Source organism: Belonocnema kinseyi, chromosome 3 (assembly GCF_010883055.1).
Source record: "Belonocnema kinseyi isolate 2016_QV_RU_SX_M_011 chromosome 3, B_treatae_v1, whole genome shotgun sequence".
Taxonomy (NCBI): domain Eukaryota; kingdom Metazoa; phylum Arthropoda; class Insecta; order Hymenoptera; family Cynipidae; genus Belonocnema; species Belonocnema kinseyi.
The window spans coordinates 117604670-117623993 of record NC_046659.1 but is presented as its reverse complement, the minus strand read 5'-3'; the positions used below and the strand labels follow the sequence as shown (position 1 = coordinate 117623993).

The following is a 19324-nucleotide window of genomic DNA, read 5'->3' as shown; positions in this document are numbered from 1 at the left end:
ATTTTACACAAATCTAATAATTTCTCTGATGAAAATGTAAATAATTAATTTTTAACCAGAAAAAAACACGATTTTGCAACGAAAGAAATTAAATTTTAACTAACAAATATAAAATCTAAAAAATGGAATAGTTAAATATGCAATTAAAAAAAAGGATTTTCAAGCATTTTAAAAGAAAAACTAATCTATTAAAAAGCCGAATTTTAAACAAAATACATGGATTTCCAAACATATAGTTGAATTTTCAACTTAAAAAATATCAATTTTAAAAGTTGTATACTACTGGTTTTTTAAATAAGCAAATTTTTCACCTTGAATTATATCTTTAAATTGGAAAAATTAATGAACTTAATTATGTTAGAAACAAACTCATTTTGGCTTTCATAATAAAATTAATATTTTAACTTTATTAAACTTCAAAATTCCCCAATAATAAGATTCCCGCACAGTTTATAACATTACCAAAATGGAAAATTTTCGAATAATAAAATTCCCCAACAGAAAATTACTGAATAATTATAAGAACATCCGAACTAGAAAAATCCCAAATTTAAATGATTAACATTTTTTTTAGAAATATTATTTATTCCTTAAAAATACAATAATAACACATGTTTAGAAGAAAATAATGAAAATAATAAATAATAAAAAATAATTTCTTTATACAAAGATTTGATTATTGCATTTTTAATAAATAAATTATATTTATAAAGAAACAGTTAATTATTTAAACTCGAGAATGTTCTAGTTTGCATTATTTATAATTCGCAAATTTTCTATCCGGAATTTTAGTAATCGAAATTTTTTTTATTCGGGAATTTTCAAATTCAGTAATATTATAAACTGTTCCAGAGTTTTGTTAATCAGGAATTTTATTATTTGAAAATTTTTCAATTCGAGAATTTTCTATCTAGGATACTTTATAATTCGGCAATTTTCTGTCAAGAATTTTATAATTCAGCAATTTCACAATTCGGAAATTTAATTATTTGGGCATTTTTCAATTCGGGATTTTTACAGTATCAGGAATTTTATTTTTCGGAATTTTTCAGTCGTGCGGGGAATTTTATTATAATAAAATTTTTCAATTCAGTAATATTTAAAACTGTTCCAGAATTTCATTTTTTTGGGGGAAATTTCATTAATAGGAATCCGGGAATTCTCTAATTCGGATATTTTATAATTCGGCAATTTCCTGTCGAAAATTGTATTATTCGGGCATTTTCAAATTTGGGAATAATACAATGTCAGTAATTTTATTTTTTTGCGATTTTTCAGTTGTCCCCTTCAGTTCTTAAAATTTAAAAATACTCAATTCAAGTCGTCCTTAAATCGTTTCATGAGACTTTAATAACGTTATAGAGTTCATTATAACAATTTAATTTTATCTTCTTTGAAATACGTAATCACATCCGGAACTTACCTGAAACAAAAAAGAAAACAAATAATTAATAAATATTCATTGAAATGATTTTTTTATATTCAAATACAAATTTTTTTTATTTTAAATTATTTCCGAAATTTTTCAGACCTTCCAAACTTCTTTTAAAAATTATTTTTTTACGAATAACATTTCGAAATCTATTTTAAAAATCTAGATTTATTATTTACAATTTTGGAAATCCTTTAAATCGTTTCAAATATTCTATTAAAATTAATTTTTCAAAATAAAGTATCATTTTCAATATTCCTAGGAATATTAAGAAAATGTTTTTTTTTATTCCTTTGAAGCCTTTTACATTTATTCTTAAAAAGCTTATACATTTTTTATTCGAAATCTGCTTTAAAATCATAATAAAAAATAATTTTTTTTTTTAATAGAACGATGGAAATTGTAACGCTGTAAGTTTACTTTCTTTATTCAATTTCGAATATTTGATTTGTAATTACTGATTTTGAATGAACTGTCAAATATTTCTAAATATTAAGCAATTGTTCTTTTTGTTATTTAAAAAAATTTTCAAATTGTGAATTGAAACAATATTTTAAATGTAGAAAAAACCTTTAATTACGAATATATTATTTTGAAGTTGTATAACAATTGAAAATAGTTTATAAAATTTCAATCGGGTGTTTACATTTGATTAACTATTGAGACCTTCGAATTGAAACAGTTTAATTTTTAACGTTAAAATCTCCACATTCTTAAATTTAGAACTGATTCCGAATTGTCTGGTACAATAAATTATTAACTTTTTAATTTTTAAAGTATAGTTGAATTTAAAAAATCATTGTAATGTATATTGAACGTTGATCAACCATGAAAATGATTTTTTGTCCCATATTGTCTTTTTTAAACGCTTCTAATTTGTAATTTTTCCAGTTTTTAAAACTGAAACTTAAAATTCTTTAAATGAGAAATATACGCCTCAAAACTAAATGTAAAATTAAAATTTTGTGTAAAGTAAAAGATTTTGGAATTACGCATTGTAAACTACCTGATATCAGAATGAAAACCCTAAGAATGAAAAACATAAGAATTCAACTAATTATTTTTAAAAACTGTTAAAACTTGGAACAATTTTTTTCAAAAAATTTTTCAAATTTCCGGTAATAAAATAAATTCACTGTCATTTCCCGGTTTCATTACTTTATTTAATGTCAAGGAACAGAAAAAAATACAGCACAATATTCTTATCGGAAGACTATTCTTTATTTACCACGAACTTTTGCTTTGAAATTCAACAGCATGTTCAAATATTTTTTTTAAATGAACGTATTTGCCTATCATACGGAGATTCTAAGATGAAAATTTTAACCATTCTTTAAGCTTTTATGCTTTTATAAAAACCACTTTTTTGTATTTATTAAATAAATCGAATGTGGACCATGACTTTCAGGAAAATGTAATTGATTCCATATAAAGGTTGCAAAAAAAACTTTTTTAAAAAGGGTGGAAACTAACTCATTATAGCTAGCTCCGAATGTAAACAGTCAGGGGCGTATAAACCGTTTCCTGTGGATTTTAATTCACAGTAAAAAATATTTTTTCTAATACAAAGATAAAGGTCAACTGAATATTAAACGAAAATGTGGAAGAAACTTTATTTCTACGCGTTAAATGAATGTTTTACCTGCTTACATACTTTAAACGTTTGTGGACCGCTGAGCATTTCGTTTAAAAGGAGAGCTTTGTCTTGAATAATCGGTCCAGATACTAAGTCGCTCACTTGATTAAAATATTCGAAGACACCAATATCCACAAAAAAAGTCTCTTTTTAACAAAACACGGCACGCCAACACTTCAAGTGTCTGCACTTGAACGTACCTCTCTTTCTACACACTCTCTCTCTCTTTCCCCTCTCTCTCCCACTCCTCATTCCCCCCCCCCTCTCTTATTTTCCTGTGTCGATTCGTAGAGCCTACTGTTAGCTACGTCAACGATACCAATTTGAAACTATTCAGAAGCAATTTGAATTTCAATTAAATATTAAAAAGAAATCTTTTAGTAAATAATTAATTTTAAACCGTACTTTATTCTATATTTAATCTTGGACTAAAATGAATTGATATACACTGCGATTTTGCATGAAAATTGCTCCAATAACTTCGCGATATATATTCGCGGGTCAGATGGCGCTGTTGTCAATGAAAAGAATATTTTATCATGGCACGAAATAATCCGATCAGTCCCATCGGCTAAAGTAGGCATCGGAGCACCACTGCTGCTCTGCTAGAGTTCTTGTGCTAATTCGCGAGTATCTCCCGCCTTGATTTAACTAACGGAACGTCGTGACGCACTTATACAGGTAGGCCATTAGGGTAGAGTATTTTGTATTTTGAGTGCATTATCACAACGCTCCTTCTTGGCCACGCCTGAGTGATCTCTTAGTCCCATCCCCGACACGGCGTCAATTCTCGGAAGGGCTATAGAAGGGATGGCTATTGAAGAGTTTCACTGTATATATAATCAATATATTGTTATATCAAACTATATTATAATAATAAAGTTATTTATTATTGTATATTATTATATTAATTTATTATAATAAGGGTAATTAACTTTGATTATTTAGTATTTATTAATTCACAGTAAATACCAGTTCATCAATTTGGTCCCAAAATTGGATGCAAATGATATGCAAAGCTTTTATACAGATTTCGGATTTTATACATAATTAACAAATCGTACATTTCTCTTCACAAGTAGCCATAGAATGCGAATAAAATATAACTTTTTAAATATCACCGGCATAATTCTGTTTTATGGGGTCCTAAAGAACCACATATGTTAGTGAAAAAATACGTTTTGCGAGTTTTTGGCGCTAATTATGAATTTTGACAGTTTTTTTATGCAAATTGTTTCTAATACATAAAATAACACATTATACTGATAATTGTTTAAACAATTTATTATTGTTTTTAGAATTTTCTCTTAGAATAGAGATAAAAAGTCGCGGTTTTTAAAAGAATTTTCCGCTTTTGGTTTAATTTTCAATTAAAGTGAAGTAATACTTAATTATTTTTAATAAAAATAATTGTTTTAACAATTTTCTGTTATATTTAATAACATTTTCTTAGAATAATGATAGGAAATTTCCGTTTCTTCAAAAACTTTCCACATTTTGTCAAATTTTCAATTAAAGTAAACAAAATTAATTGTTTCAACCAAAGAGATGTAACTTTCAAGAAAATATTGAAATTTTCGGCAAAAAATCCTTTAATCCAAAGAAAATACAAGTTTTTAATAAAATAGTTCATTTTTCAACCAAATAATTATATTTTTAAATATAATTATGAAACATCAACAAAAAAAATTATTTTTTGGAAAAAGAGTTTAACTTTCAACCGAATAATTTTATTTCCAACCTAAAAGATGGATTTTCAATTAAAATGTTCAATATTTCACTCAAATACTCTAATTTTTAAAAGAGAAGACCAATTTTTAAACAAAAAGACAAATTTTCCAAAAATTACATCAATCTTTAAATATATATTTAGATTTTTTAATAAAAAATATCAATTTTTAACCAAAAATAGAATAGTTTAATTTTCCGTTAAAAATATAATTCTAAACAAAAACAACGGATTTACCGCAAACTCATTATATTTTGTAATGAAATAGTTCAATTTATAGTTAAAAATTTATTTTTATCAAAGTAATTACATTTTCAAAAAGATATGAATTTTTAATTAAAATGAAGAATCTTTAAACAAACAAAAATAATGTCAATAGTTATTAATATATAAATAACTTAATAGAAAGTATTAAGTAATATAAAAATTATATTATTATACTATTATTTTAACTTTACAGAATATCCAATAGAGTACAAAAAAATTATTTCATAGGAATATTAGAGAAGGAAACTTGCCTTTTATGTATGAATCTGAAATTGATTTATCAATTTAAATGAAAACAAAATAATATTAAAATAATCATCAAATAAAAATAAAGCGTGATATTGTGGAAAATTGTAAATTTTTTCTTCTGACTATGTTTGCATAATAAGTTACGACATTTTTTGTCTTCTTTCAGATATAAGACGAATGGAGAAGAATAAACAGAGATTGCAAACTTGAACAAAATATTGATTCGACACTAGTCATTGTTTGCAAAATATCTTTGCTCCCCATTTGAATAAAAACTTTGTCTTTAATTATTATATATTTAAAATTATGTCGCAATTATGCTTTATATAAAAAATAACGAAAAATTATTTGCCTTACTTTTCGTTTCTTTAGACCGAAAACTTTGACAAAACAGAATTTTGACATTTTATAGTCGCATTACTTTTCGTACTTTTTCATACTTTTTATGTTAATCATCTTAAATTTACAGAAATAATTTTGAAATATTAGAAAATTCTTCCTAATTCCTTTCAGATGCCTGAATTATTTATATGGCGTAACATACAGAAACACAAAAGCATATTCTTTGTGTAAATCGACTTTTCTGAATACTGAGTAATGATAAATAAAAATTGTTTTAAATTGTGCAACCTCCGCTTTTTTCAGGTTTCTTGATCTTAAATAAAGACAAATAACGGACAAACAATGCTAACATACTGCATATATTGCCATAAGAAAAAAAACCAAAATTTTCTAGAAACATCACGCTTTAATTTTATCCGATGAGAATTTGGATATTATTTTATGAATTATAATTAACCAACAAATGCTACATTTAGGCTAAAACGCTGGACGAGTAACCACGAACAAAAATTTTGTTTCGTGAACTTAGGGATACTTCAATCAAATTTAATTTTCTTAGCGGCAGCTTGTAGTTTAATCTGCTTAATTTCAAACCACTTAAGGACACAAGCATTTTTTAAATTATCGAAATGGCCTAAATTTTTCAAACGAATAAAATAAAATAAAAAGCAAATGTTCTGAAATAGGCCAACTTTCAATTTCTTGATTTTTTTAAATTTCATAGTAATATCAGGGAGATACGCTTTACGTTCTGCCCTAGCTAAACTATCCCTTCACGTATAGTAAAACTTATTGTCTTATAATATAAAATGATTTTTCGAAAAAATATACATCCCGAATACTGAAAAATACCCAAAACAAAATTATCGAATCAGAAAATTTCAAAATGCCCACATAAAAAAATAAAATTACAGAATATATTGAGTAACAAGATTGGGATATTCCGCAAGCAAAAGTTAGGCAATGCAACAGACAAATTCAAAAACTTAAACTTTCCAAAACTGAGAAAGCAGAATTTTCAAATTAGTCATTTTCATAAAATTACATTTTTTAAATTTCGAAAGTTTTCACTTGTCGCAAATTTTCTGTTTTGGTATTATATATGTATTTTGTACAATTTTTAAACATTTTATTGGATTTTAACGTATTTCTAGAGAACCTTAGGGAATAAAATAAATTTTATTTAAAGAGATTTCCACGGATTGTTTTAAAAGATTCTAAAGAATTTTAATAGATTCCAAACCTTTCAAGAAATGTCTAAGAATTTTCTAGGATGATTAAAACTTTCAGGGAATTTCACAGAATTTCATCAGATTTAAAGGATTTTTACAGGAGCTTCAATTATTTCGAAAATGTAAAGCTATTTTAATAGTTTTGAAAGAATTTCACAAGATTTCAAAATTTTCAAGAGATTTAAAACCTTGTAGAATTTCCATCCAACGCTTTTTATCTCAATTTTAATGGATTTCTAGAGAACTTTGTAGAATGAATCAAATCAATTACATGTTTAAGGAATTTCACATGATTTTTACTTATTTTAATGGATTATTACGATTTAAAAAGATTTCAATGGATTTTAAGGGATTATAATGAAATTCTAGAAAATTTTACGGAATAAAAAAAATGGTTAAAGAGAAATTTCGTAAACTTTTTATTTTATACAAATTTTAAAGGATTTTTAAGATTTAAGGTTACTTTGAAGATTTGTATTTAATTTCTGCAAATTTCGAAAATTAAAAAGAATTAGGAAGAAGTTTCTGAAGAACTTTTGAAAATAAATGAAATTTCAAGGGATTCCTATCGATTTCTAAGATTTCAAAGGATTTTTTTATCGTATATTTTTTTTAAGGTATTTGAAGAAATTTTACAATATTTCAAAGGGCGTGCAAGAATTTTGTTCAGAAAAATTTAAAGAATAATTTTAATTTCATTTATATGCAAGGGATTGCAACGATTTCTAGGGATTTCAATAGAGCTTTTAGAAAACATTTACGAATAAATTTAATTTAATTAGCATTCAAACGATTTTAAATGATTTTTACTTATTTTAATAGATAATTACAATTTCCAAAGATTTCAAAGGATTTTAAGACATTTCAATGAATTTCTAGACACAAAATAAATTTTGTTTCAAGGAATTTTCACGGAGTTCAACGATTTAAAGGGACCTGAAGGAATTATAAAACTTTCAAATATCCTTAAGATTTACAACTCATTTAAAAAAATTCCAAAGAATTTAAAGAAATTTCAAAAGTAGAAGACATGTCCTCCAAGTATTTTAAATATTGTAGGGGATTTTACCAAATTTACGGAATTTCCTCTAGTTCAACCCTTATGATAATAAAAAAATCGAAAAAATTCCCAAAAATGCCCTAACTGTCAGACCTAAAATTTTATAGTTTAGAATGTTTCTATTTGATAGACAAAGATAACCCAAAACAATTTAATTCTCCAGTCTCTTACGGAAGACCTTTGTTTTCAACCCTTAAGCTAATAAAAAATATAATTTTTTTTAATCTGCTGAATTTTATACCTAAAATTCTATTGTTTAAAATGGTTTCATCCGAAACACCTTTATTCTTAACCCCCAATATAATAAAAAATCTATAAAAATATTCCAAAATATACCTAACGTCCAACCTCAAATTTCATGGTTTAGAATGATTCTATTTGATGTCCGGGACACCCCCGTTTGGAGCAATGGAAAATTCGACCTCAGCGAAAATGTCACTTCCGTATCTTTTAAATTGGGACGGCAGACGTTATTACCAGCATATGAAAAATACAATATCAAGTATTAGAACATTACTTTACCTCCTGGAAATAAACACCCAATAATGGAAAGTTCCAGCAGAAATACAAACATCGAAAAAAACAAAGCAATTCGAAATATAGGTCTACATGTATAATCGTGTATCATGATTCAAACAGACAGTGATGGTATTAGTCTGTTGCCTATGCCATATATAAATGGTGCAACATCTTGTAGAAGATTCATAATTAGTGAAACTCTTAAAATTCTACATATGGCAGTTTTCCCAGTTTGAAGAAAATGCTGAACCCTGTTGGGGCACTGATTTTCCTCGTAGCAGTTTTCCCCAACTGCATTGGTAAATAAAATAGTATCATATCTTTTTACTTAATTGTATTTTTATACATTTTTGGCTATTTCAAGTTCCAATGTCTAAAAAAACCCACACTGCGATAGAACGAATTCGAAAAATAGGAACTGAATCCTGAAGCAGTTTAGGACTCAGTCAAATACCACTCAAAATTAGTTCCAAAATCCGCATTTTTCTCCATGCGATTTTTTGAAAGTATACTTACTCAAAAGTCAAACTATACTCAAAACTTCTCATACAATACATGACAGCCATCTGCGAGGAACTATTCATTTCGGAAATTTTGTGTAAAGTCATTCAAGAATCAAAAAGTTAAAATTTAAAAAACAATGTGAGTCTTACAATGTCACAGAAATCAGGAAAATGACTCGTAAGATTTCGGCGATCCCAACATCATGTTTGAACTAAATTTCGAAAAAATCTTAAAGCACTTTGAGTTAGAAATAATACAATTTAAATTCTTTTCTAATAAAGAAATTCTTCATTTTTCAAAATCTGGTTAAACCAACCAGAATTCTGGCTAATTCAACTAGGATAGAGTGTTAAATATGCCCTATACTATAAATTCGGGTTAAAAGTATCAAAAGTTTCTTGTTGAAAATTTTCAGGTGGATGTTACCAGAAATTCTGGTAAATGTAACCACACTATTAAAAATAATATTAAATTTAATATACTCAGGTGTATTAACATTATTATGTCAAGCATATGAAATCGCCATAAAGGCGACTATATTAAATTTCATATACAGTCATGTTAATCACAGACAAGAAAAATCCGATAATTCCATTTTTCATAAATTCAAAATAAGTTTATCAGTAATTTTCGAGTGTAAATAATAAAACATTACACCTTCTTCCTGTTAACCAGAAATTAAATTAGATTTTATGTCGAAAATTTCAATTAAGCGAATAAATAACAGACCTAACCTATAATTAACTGCCTTCGACTTGAATTTTGACTATTTAGAGCGAAATTACGAAAAAGTTTTTCCTGTACATTGCACTTTCGTAATAAATAACAATTTAGTAAACGAATTCTGGATTATTAATTTAATTCAGAATATTTGACAAGATTTAAAGAAATTAAAGCGCGTTCAGTTTTCATGCACATTACTATACGGACCTGCATATTTTCTTCGCACACAAGTATATTAAACCTCGTACAGATTTTTCTAACAGTGCAGAAGTTCTGTTCAGGTTAACCAAAAATATTTACTGACAGTTTTCTGGTAGCTTACGAATACAACATTCTGGTCAACATAACCAGATATTCTGGTAAACTCAATCAGATGTTCTGGTAAGCTTAAGCTGGTATTATGGTAGAGATCGATTTTCGACTATTTATTTATTTACCTTCATGGGGATCTTCCTAACCCCCTCTCAAATTGCATAGACCATATAATACATTTTCCCAAAGTAAATAATTTAACAAAACTTTCCGACAACAAAGTGCAACAACTATGTTTTGCTTCGCTAAAATTTCGTTTCTCTATAATCTATATGTGAATATATGTTTTAATAAATGACGAGAGATACAACACTCGGAGCAAAAGTATATAGCATATTGCTGATGCGTTCTGTTTCTGAAACTATTTGTTAAGACTATTTTGCTCGTGAATTTACATAATACGCATGTGGAGCACTTATTCAATACCAAAATTCTCGAACATTCACTCTGTTAATTTATTGCCTACAATGGTAATATTTTCGAGAATTTTTTTCAGACACCCAAAAAATATGTGCTTGTTTCGGAAGTATTCCTGTAGCACTGGTGTTCAGACAGATAACGCGCAATATCTTCTCATAACACAAGTAAATTCAAGGTTCACTATTATAAGCATAAATAATGATTATTTATGCTTATATAACTGAAAATACAAATTAAGAAATCGCGATTGTTCGAGAATAGGACATTTTATTTCAAATAGTCAATTGACACATCCAGCAAAATTACATGAGACAAAAGACAGATTTCTGGAAATCGACACAAGATCGCGACGCTTCTATTACCAGAAATATGAAGCAAAATAGTTTGAACCAGAAGAAATCAACCAGAGTTAATTGAGTAGAATTTTAGACATATTAACCATAATTTCGGACGGTAAATTAATTTATTTATCTTATAATAATTTATCTACTAAATTCTAATTTTAAATTATAATTTGTTTATGTAATAAAAATGTAAAATTCTAGAATTTAAAGAAAAATGTTTTCAATTTTTAATTAATTCGAATATTGAGAGGGGACATCGACTAAAACTTAAAGGCCACATATTTCATTTCCGTCACCCCTTCCCTCAGCTCAGCTCCAGAGGCTTAGGGCGGTGGTCGCTCCCCTGAAATTGAATGAGAAGAGAGCAGTGGAGATGGGGAAAATCTACCTGGCAATTGAGAAGCTTTAAAAAACTTCTGCTCTCTGGGCAGACCTGATATATCACGTGATCATAAAAGGAGTAGTGAGGAGCCAACAAAAATCATGGACCGTTACGTATAGGGGGGTGGGGGTCTAAATTTAAAAAAAACGCAATCATGTGATTTATGGTCTCTCCCAAGATTCGCCTGTTTCTCCCACCTCTTTGATGACATTTCTCGTTTCCCCTTGTCTTGAAATCATAGAAGATAAATTATAAAATTATTTATCTTAATTCACGTTCAAAAATAAGGAAAGAAGAATAAACAGAGGTGGCACAAAGTCGAATTACTAATTATTTGTAAACCTTTGAGAACCAAGAAATATCTATTATCAGTATGTATTCAACGTAATAAAAATATAATTTTCCAGTCTTGAAAAAAATTTCAATTATTTCTCAAGATTTCAGATACGTCTAAAACAATTTTTTATTTACTTTTTATTTTTGACGATTTTACATCATATTAGAAAAAAGGTTTACCATTAATTTAGAACATTCAGAAATTTGGTAGAAAATAAAAAATAATTTATAACTTCTCGAAAACATTTTAAAGTATTAAAATATTTGTAATAACTTGATAGTTGGTGAAATTTCTAAATATCTTCTAAAAAGACCTAAATACTTCTTAAATTCGAAACAATCTTTCACATTTAAGAGGGGAGGGACTATTTTTCCCAAATTTTTGGATATTAATTATTAATTATGGTTATAAATTGTTTTGCAATTTACTATTTAATATTTTTTAAATATTTGACTCTTAAATTGTTAACTTTTTCAACGCGATAGTTCAATTTTTAAGAATTTAATTAAATATTTAATAAAATAGTTGAATTTGTAACCACATAGTTACATTTTTGACCTGCAAAGATGATTTTTCAAGAACAAAATTAAATATCAACCAAAAAGTTACATCTAAAACCAAATAATTGAACTTTCAAGCAAGCAGTTAAATTTCCGATCAAGAGAATTAATTTTCTACAAAAAAAAAGAAATTACAACAAAATATATCAATTTTCAACAAAAGTGTTGAATTTCCTACTAAGAACGAACAATTTTCTACCAACATAGTTCAATTTTCAGTTAAAAAAAATTAATTTTCAATTGAACAAAAATCTAACTTCAAAACAAAATAGTTATGTCTTCAATCAAATCGTAGAATTTTTAACAAAGAGAGATGAATTCTGAATTTTTTTTAAGCCCAGGGTACAAACATTTAACAAATTATTTCACTTTTCGACAAAAAATTTAAATTTTTAAAAAAATAGTAGAATTTTCAAATAAAATTATAAATCTTGCAACAACAAAAGAAATTTTTGACAAAGAAATTCGAATGTTAACCAAGTTGAATTTTCAATTAAAAAAATTAATTCTCAATGAAAAGTGGAATGTATAATTCATATTTAAAGCGAACAAATATTTTTATTTTAAATAAAAAACAGTTAAAATCCAACAGAAAAATTTTCTTATCAAAATAGTTATATCTCCAAACCAAACAGATTAATTTTCAACCAAACAGTTGCATTTTCAACAGAAAAAAATCAAATTTCTACCAAGAGATGATTTTTCAAACGAAAATTGTAAATTCCATACATAAAAGTATAATTTTTCAACCGTAAATATGAATTTTCTATACAAAGTTCAATTTTCAATCAAATAGTTCAATTTCTATGAAAATAATAGAATGTTCAACCCAAAAAGAAGAATTTTCTATCTGCGAATACGAATTTTGGACAAAAATGTTAATTTTCAAGCAAATATTTAAATTCCAAACTAAAAACGATCAATTGTCAACGAAAAATATATAAGTTAAATTTACAGTTGAAAAAACTGATTTTCAACAATAAAAAAAAACAAAAAATTTTAACAAACACGCGACTGATGATTATCGCACTCCGTGTTCGGTCTTTGGATTTCAACCGCAAAAGGTGAACGGGCTGACAACTGTAATTTTGTGATTGTGAACTCTCTTTTGTTAAAGCTCTTTCGGCTTAAACAAACACATTCTCATGACGTATCTCGTGCATCGCACTCGATTTTGTCCAAATTGTCAACTTTTCTACATTATGCTCAACACTTTTATACCAAATATAATACATTTTTATGTAACTCTGCCTGGGAATGCTTATTCAAATATTGCAAAATAAAGCGCAAATTGTATTTATCATGATTATTGTAATATTTTTTTCTTATTTTGCTTTAAATTGTATTCTAAGCTGCGCTGAAACATGTATCATTCAAATAAATTTATATCATTACAATTCTTATTAATTACAATTCCTATCAAAAATTATAGCTCTTTTTTGAATAAAATAGTTTTGTCTCATTTTTTCGTAACTTGTGTTATTAGTTTAAAAATTTTAATTTTTTTATTTTTAATGTTGTTTTTTAAGACTAAAAACCAAAACCAAGCGTCCTATAGAAAAGTGATTCAGCACAAATTTGTAGGTCTTTCAAGGGCGCGCAATTTTAGCTTATTCATTTTTTTGTATCTTGCATAGTTTTACCAAAAAAATGGAATTATTGGATTTTTCATTATTTTTGCTAGGATCAAATTTGGAATTTTCGACCAAATTAAAAAAGTTGTTATGATAATCTTGTAGGGCTTTCAAAAATGAACGTATTTTTTCTCTTAACTTTTTTTTCATATAATGCATTGTTTGTCTTGAAATGTTCATTTTCACTTCTTGAATTTTGATCCAAAATAGCTAGTTTACGAACTTGTTCTTTCTTTTTAGGCCTTAAAAAGCGTGCCAAAGCAGAATCCAATCTGATCAATTTTTCGAAAGTTATCGTGCCTACTGAATACAGATTACAGACTACAGACAAACACATTCGTAAAAATCGTTTTTTCTGACTCAGTAGGTCCCAAAACGTGGAAATTTGATGAAAACCAACAAAGTGAAATTTTACATAATACCCATACTTTCTCATTAGGATGAGAATGTAAAATTTAAATTTTTTCTGACAAAAAAGATCCACCCTCGTCGCTCCACTGGGAATTGAACCATAGAACTTCCAATGGACTGTCGGGTGCTTTACTATTAAACTATTAGCGAGATGGAAAGAAGAATTTTTACATTCTTATTCGAGAAGGTATTAGATTTGTGTAAAATTTGACCCACCTCCCTTAATTTAGTCAAATGTCCACGTTTTGAGACCCTCTGAAACCGAAAAACAGGTTTTTACGAATGTGTCTATCTGTATGTCTGTCTGTCTGTGTCTATGAACACGATAACTTTCGAAAAAATTAATCTATTAGATTGCACTTTGGCACACTCTTTTAGTGTCCTAAACTACAGGTCAAGTTCGTTAGCCAGCCATTTTGGATAAAAATTCAAAAAGTGGGCACATTTTGAATATTTTTGAGACCACTTTTTTAAAAATTCCAAAATTCTCTGTACGGTTATTTATAGTATTCAAAAAGTTGAACAATTTATCCTAATGACTTTTTTGAAAAATCAAAAATTACCAGAGTTAGAGCATTTTCAAAATCCAAAAAAAAAACAGATTAAAAAGAACATTTTAAGCCAAACAACGCATGATACGAAAAAAAGTCAAGAGAAAAAAAAACGTTACTTTTTAAAAGCCCTACAAGATTATGATAACAATTTTTTTAATTTGGTTGAAAAGTTAAAAATTCCAAATTTGATCGTACCAAAATATTTTGAAATCACATTTTTTCAAGATGTAAGAATTCTATGCACGGTTGTTCATAGTACTTCAAAACTTAAACAATTTATCCTTCTGACTTTTTTCTATAAAAAGAAAATTGTCAGAGTTAGAGCATTTTCAAAATCCAAAAAAAAATAAACTGAAATGAACATTTTAAGCCAAATAACGCATGATATGAGAAAAAGCCAAGAGAAGAGAAACTTTGCTTTTTGAGAGCCCTAAAAGATTATAATAACAACATTTTCAATTTGGTCAAAAAGTTGAAAATTCCAAATTATCTCGTACAAAAAAATTTTTAAACCACATTTTTTCAAGATTTAAAAATTCTATGTACGGTTGTTCATAGTACTCAGAAACTCAAACAATTTATCCCCATGATTTTTTTCTATAAAAAGAAAATTATCTGAGTTAGAGCATTTTCAAAATCCAAAAAAACAAACTGAAATGAACATTTTAAGCCAAACAACGCATGATATGAGAAAAAGCCAAGAGAAGAAAAGCTTTGCTTTTTGAAATCTCTACAGGATTACGATAACAACCTTTTTTAATTTGGTCGAAAAGTTGAACATTCCAAATTTGATCCTACCAAAAATAATGAAAAATTCAAAAACTCCATTTTTTGGTCAAACTATGCAAGATACGAAAAAAAAATAAAAAATCTCAAATTGCGCGCCCTGGGAAGAACTAAAAATTTATAATGAATCACTTTTCGATATAAGCTACGAAAAGAAATGAGACAAAAATGGTTGATCCAAAAAAGAGCTATAATTTTTGATAGGACACGTAGTTTTTGCTTTAGTCGTAAAAAATATCATTCAAAATAAAAATATTAAATTTGTTTGAAAAAACGACACAAGGTACGAACTTGAATTACCAGACAAAAGTTGTTCGCCTGAAAAGATCTATAAATTTATTATTAATCATTTTTTGATTGGATGTGTAGATCTTCTTTTAATCGTAAAACATAAGATAAAAAATGCAAAAATGAACTTTTTGGAAAAAGTGCAGAAAAGACGAAAGAGGACATAGGCTCCTATATAGGACTCTATGTAGATGCGCAGTAGTTTTTATTCCATCGTAAAAAACAACATTGAAAATAAAAAATTATAAAAACAAGGAAATAATAATTAGTATGATTCAATTCTTATGCATATTATGAATTGTAATGATATACATTTATTGAAATGATGCATGTTTCAGAGCAGCTTAGAATACAATTTAAAGTAAAATAAGAAAAAAATACAAAAATAATCATGATAAATACAATTTGCTTTTTATTTTGGAATTTTTTAATAAGCAATCCCAGACAGAGTTACATAAAAATGTATTATAATTGATACAAAAGTGTTATGTATAATGTAGAAAAGTTTACATGTTGCTGCACTCTGTTGTCGGAAACTTTTGTTAGATATCTGGTAACATTAACCAGAAAATTGTCAACTCGAAATTTCTGATAATTTTAAAAAGAATTTATAGTAAGGGCATATTGAAAACTCTATTCTAGTTCAATTAATCAAAATTCTGGTAGGTTCAACCAGATTTTTTTGTTGGGTGTAGTATCTAGAAGATCAAATTGCCGATCGGAATTTTGACACTTCAAGTTTCAACTTAATTCTAACGAAATTATTGTACAATTTTCAAAATTTTAGTGTAAAATAAAATTAAAATTAAAGGATTTCTATCCAAAGGAAATGATTTGCGAAACAAACGTATGATATCAGACTGGTAAATTAAAAAGAATTAACTTTAAAAGAAAAAGTAGCTGAATTTTCTTATTACATTCTCTTTATTCAGTTCGCATTTAAGCGAAAAATCAAGAAAAAGGGCAAATTCCTTGAAAACAGGTTTTTGAATGAGCATTAAGTCCCTCATTTCAAGTATTAATACAATTTTCTTTCTATTTATTTTTACAGAATCAAATCGGAATGCACAAATGAGGCAACTAGAATTACTATTAAAGGAGCTCGAATTCTCTGAAGAAATTTACAGTGTAGGTGTTTACAAATACAAAACAAAAAAAACAGGGGCGAAAATAGATTTGCCAATCGAACTTTATAGAGACCATGCAGCAGAAATGATGGGTTTTAAACTTGGAGTATTGAATCAAGAAAAAGTCGGAGAAACTATTGAAAATATACTTTGTCCAGTATTTGATAGGGGTCAAATTCCAGTTATAACACGCAAGGAAGATAACAAAAACTTTCGCATAATTGTAAATGGCCCCTTATCTAAGGCAATACCATTTTTTCAAAAATGGGAACTTCCGCCGCACCTCGTTAATTATATCCCTGAAAGACCACAATTGCCACCACCTCCTGCCGACGGATCTGAATGGGATGGAAAATGATGTAATATCCTGCATCATACCTTCTAAGATTATTTTAGATTTTTCTGTTGTGAAATAAAAGTTTTATTTCAATCTCTTTGAATTGTTTAAATACCGTAAACATTTCCTTATTGAGCGTAGACGCTAAACTTCATTTTCAAAACTCCCTCACTTTTCCTTGACCAATTTTTCATTTTTCCTCATCATTGATATTGAAAGACAAAAATGTGTATCTTGTAACATTTATAATTTAGAATATTTTATAAATAGAATAGAACAGTTATATTTTAAATTTGTAAATTTGAACTTATTCATTCTAAGGGCACAGGCTAATTTACTTGAAAATAGTACAATATTTATGAAATAAAATTTATTTATAAAGTTACTTAGAGCATCCAAATTCCTAAATATAAAACTTTCACAAATATAAAATTGCAGAGCAGGAGCCTACCACGCTGCGTTATTTTGAAATTCTCTAATTTATAAAGTTTCATTAAAATAACTCCTTAAAAGACTTCAATTAAAATTTTTTTTAATCATAAAAGCTTTTAATTGGAAATTGTTTTAGCTTGGAAAATTCATGCGAAAAAGAGTCTCTATTATTTAAATCTAACCTGCGATTTTTAGTGTTTTGAATTTATAGTCAGTCAGATAAAACATTCCTTCATTTTTAAATTAAACAATTATGAAGTTATGAAGAATTTTAATTTAAAACTGTACAATTTTACACAATTTAAACTTAAAGAACGCGGAAATAGATCATTTTTTCACAAAGAGGAAAAAAGGGGGACAGATTAAACATTTACTTTTATATTTAGAAACGAAGATACAATCTTTTCCTTTTCTTAATGATTTCTGCCATTGAAGAATTTATAATTTTAAAAATTTATCGCAGACGAATAAAAATATATTTTTTGTGACATGATTTTTTGCGAAATCATTTTTGAAATAAAAATGCCAAATATACTTTTACGTTGGAATTGATTTTTATTTAACTTCAAAATGACTTCGATTCCTATTTCTCTTTTCGATTGAAGACAAACGATGGTTATTGTGTTAAGTTTTTTTATTTCCATTCATTCATTTCTGGGTAGGCGTGACTCACTCGATAAGGAAGGGAGTAATGTGAGGATGGAGGTATAGATTTTTTTAGATTAATCTAGAATTCTCGTGTTCTTTATTTAAGTAACCCTTTTTTATGCATCTATCTAACTCATCATCTATCTTTCCGTCCCTAATGAATAGGCTACCAAGATATAAATATTTATCAACTTGCTCTATTTTCTCATCATTGAAGACAATGTTGCATATTGCTTTCTCACTCTTTCCTTCGAACACCATAATTTTTTGTTACTGACGTTAATTTTTACACCCATTCTCTTCATTTTTGCATTCAATTTATTTAGCATTATTTTCAAGTCTTTGATTGATTCAGCTATAAAAAAAAATTTATCATCTGCGAACGCTAACCCACGTACTCTTACTGTTTCGAGATCCACACCTTCGCCGAAAAGAGCCATTCTTGAACACTTATCTATGCATAATATAAATAACCATGAAGACAAAACGCATCCTCGTCTATCATTGACTCTGTACTATTTCACGACTTCCCAAAATTTACTTCTATCTACCTTAGCAAAAGCTTTTTCCAGGTCAACAAATGCACAGAAAACTTTCTTTCCTACTTTCAAACTTCGTTCTGCGATTTGTCTTAAGGGCATGTGACACAGCTAAATACCTATATTACCGACCTCACTTTTTCAGTCCACAGAATGTTTTTTTGAACCTAAGAACTTTTTTTGTAAATAAAATATCGAGCTGAAACTTTGGAAGATGTATTTGAGTACAATAAAGTACGTTTAGGTACTGCATTTTGGTAGGAACTTCTCTGAAAATTATTTTATCTTTTTTCTGAACCTCGAAATTTTTTAAACGTTCGAACTTTTTTTATACTTAAAATATCGGTCTCAAGCTTTGAGAAATGCAAGAGCCGAAAGAAAAGTACGTTAAAGTACAAAGCTTAATAATAATGGATGTAAAAAAATATTTTAACAATCAATTCCAACGGCATCAGCCGGTAACGTTGTACACGAAAATACGAACTCTCTAGAGCCTCGTCTAGTGGCCGCCAGGTTTCGT

General features: G+C 27.4%; 1 protein-coding gene across 2 annotated transcripts in view; it reads right to left on the bottom strand.

Moving 5' to 3' along the window:
• Positions 1-19324, bottom strand: part of LOC117169468 (transcription initiation factor TFIID subunit 13) — a 73486-nt gene that overhangs the window by 33688 nt on the left and 20474 nt on the right. The window contains exon 1 of one of the 2 annotated variants that reach the window (XM_033355870.1): positions 3087-3246. The exons of the other annotated variant lie outside the window; for it this stretch is intronic. Within the exon in view, the coding sequence (XP_033211761.1) occupies positions 3087-3113 (27 nt within the window). The 5' untranslated portion in view covers positions 3114-3246. Of the gene's footprint in view, positions 1-3086; positions 3247-19324 lie in introns of those variants that run through there. 2 annotated transcript variants of the gene reach the window in all.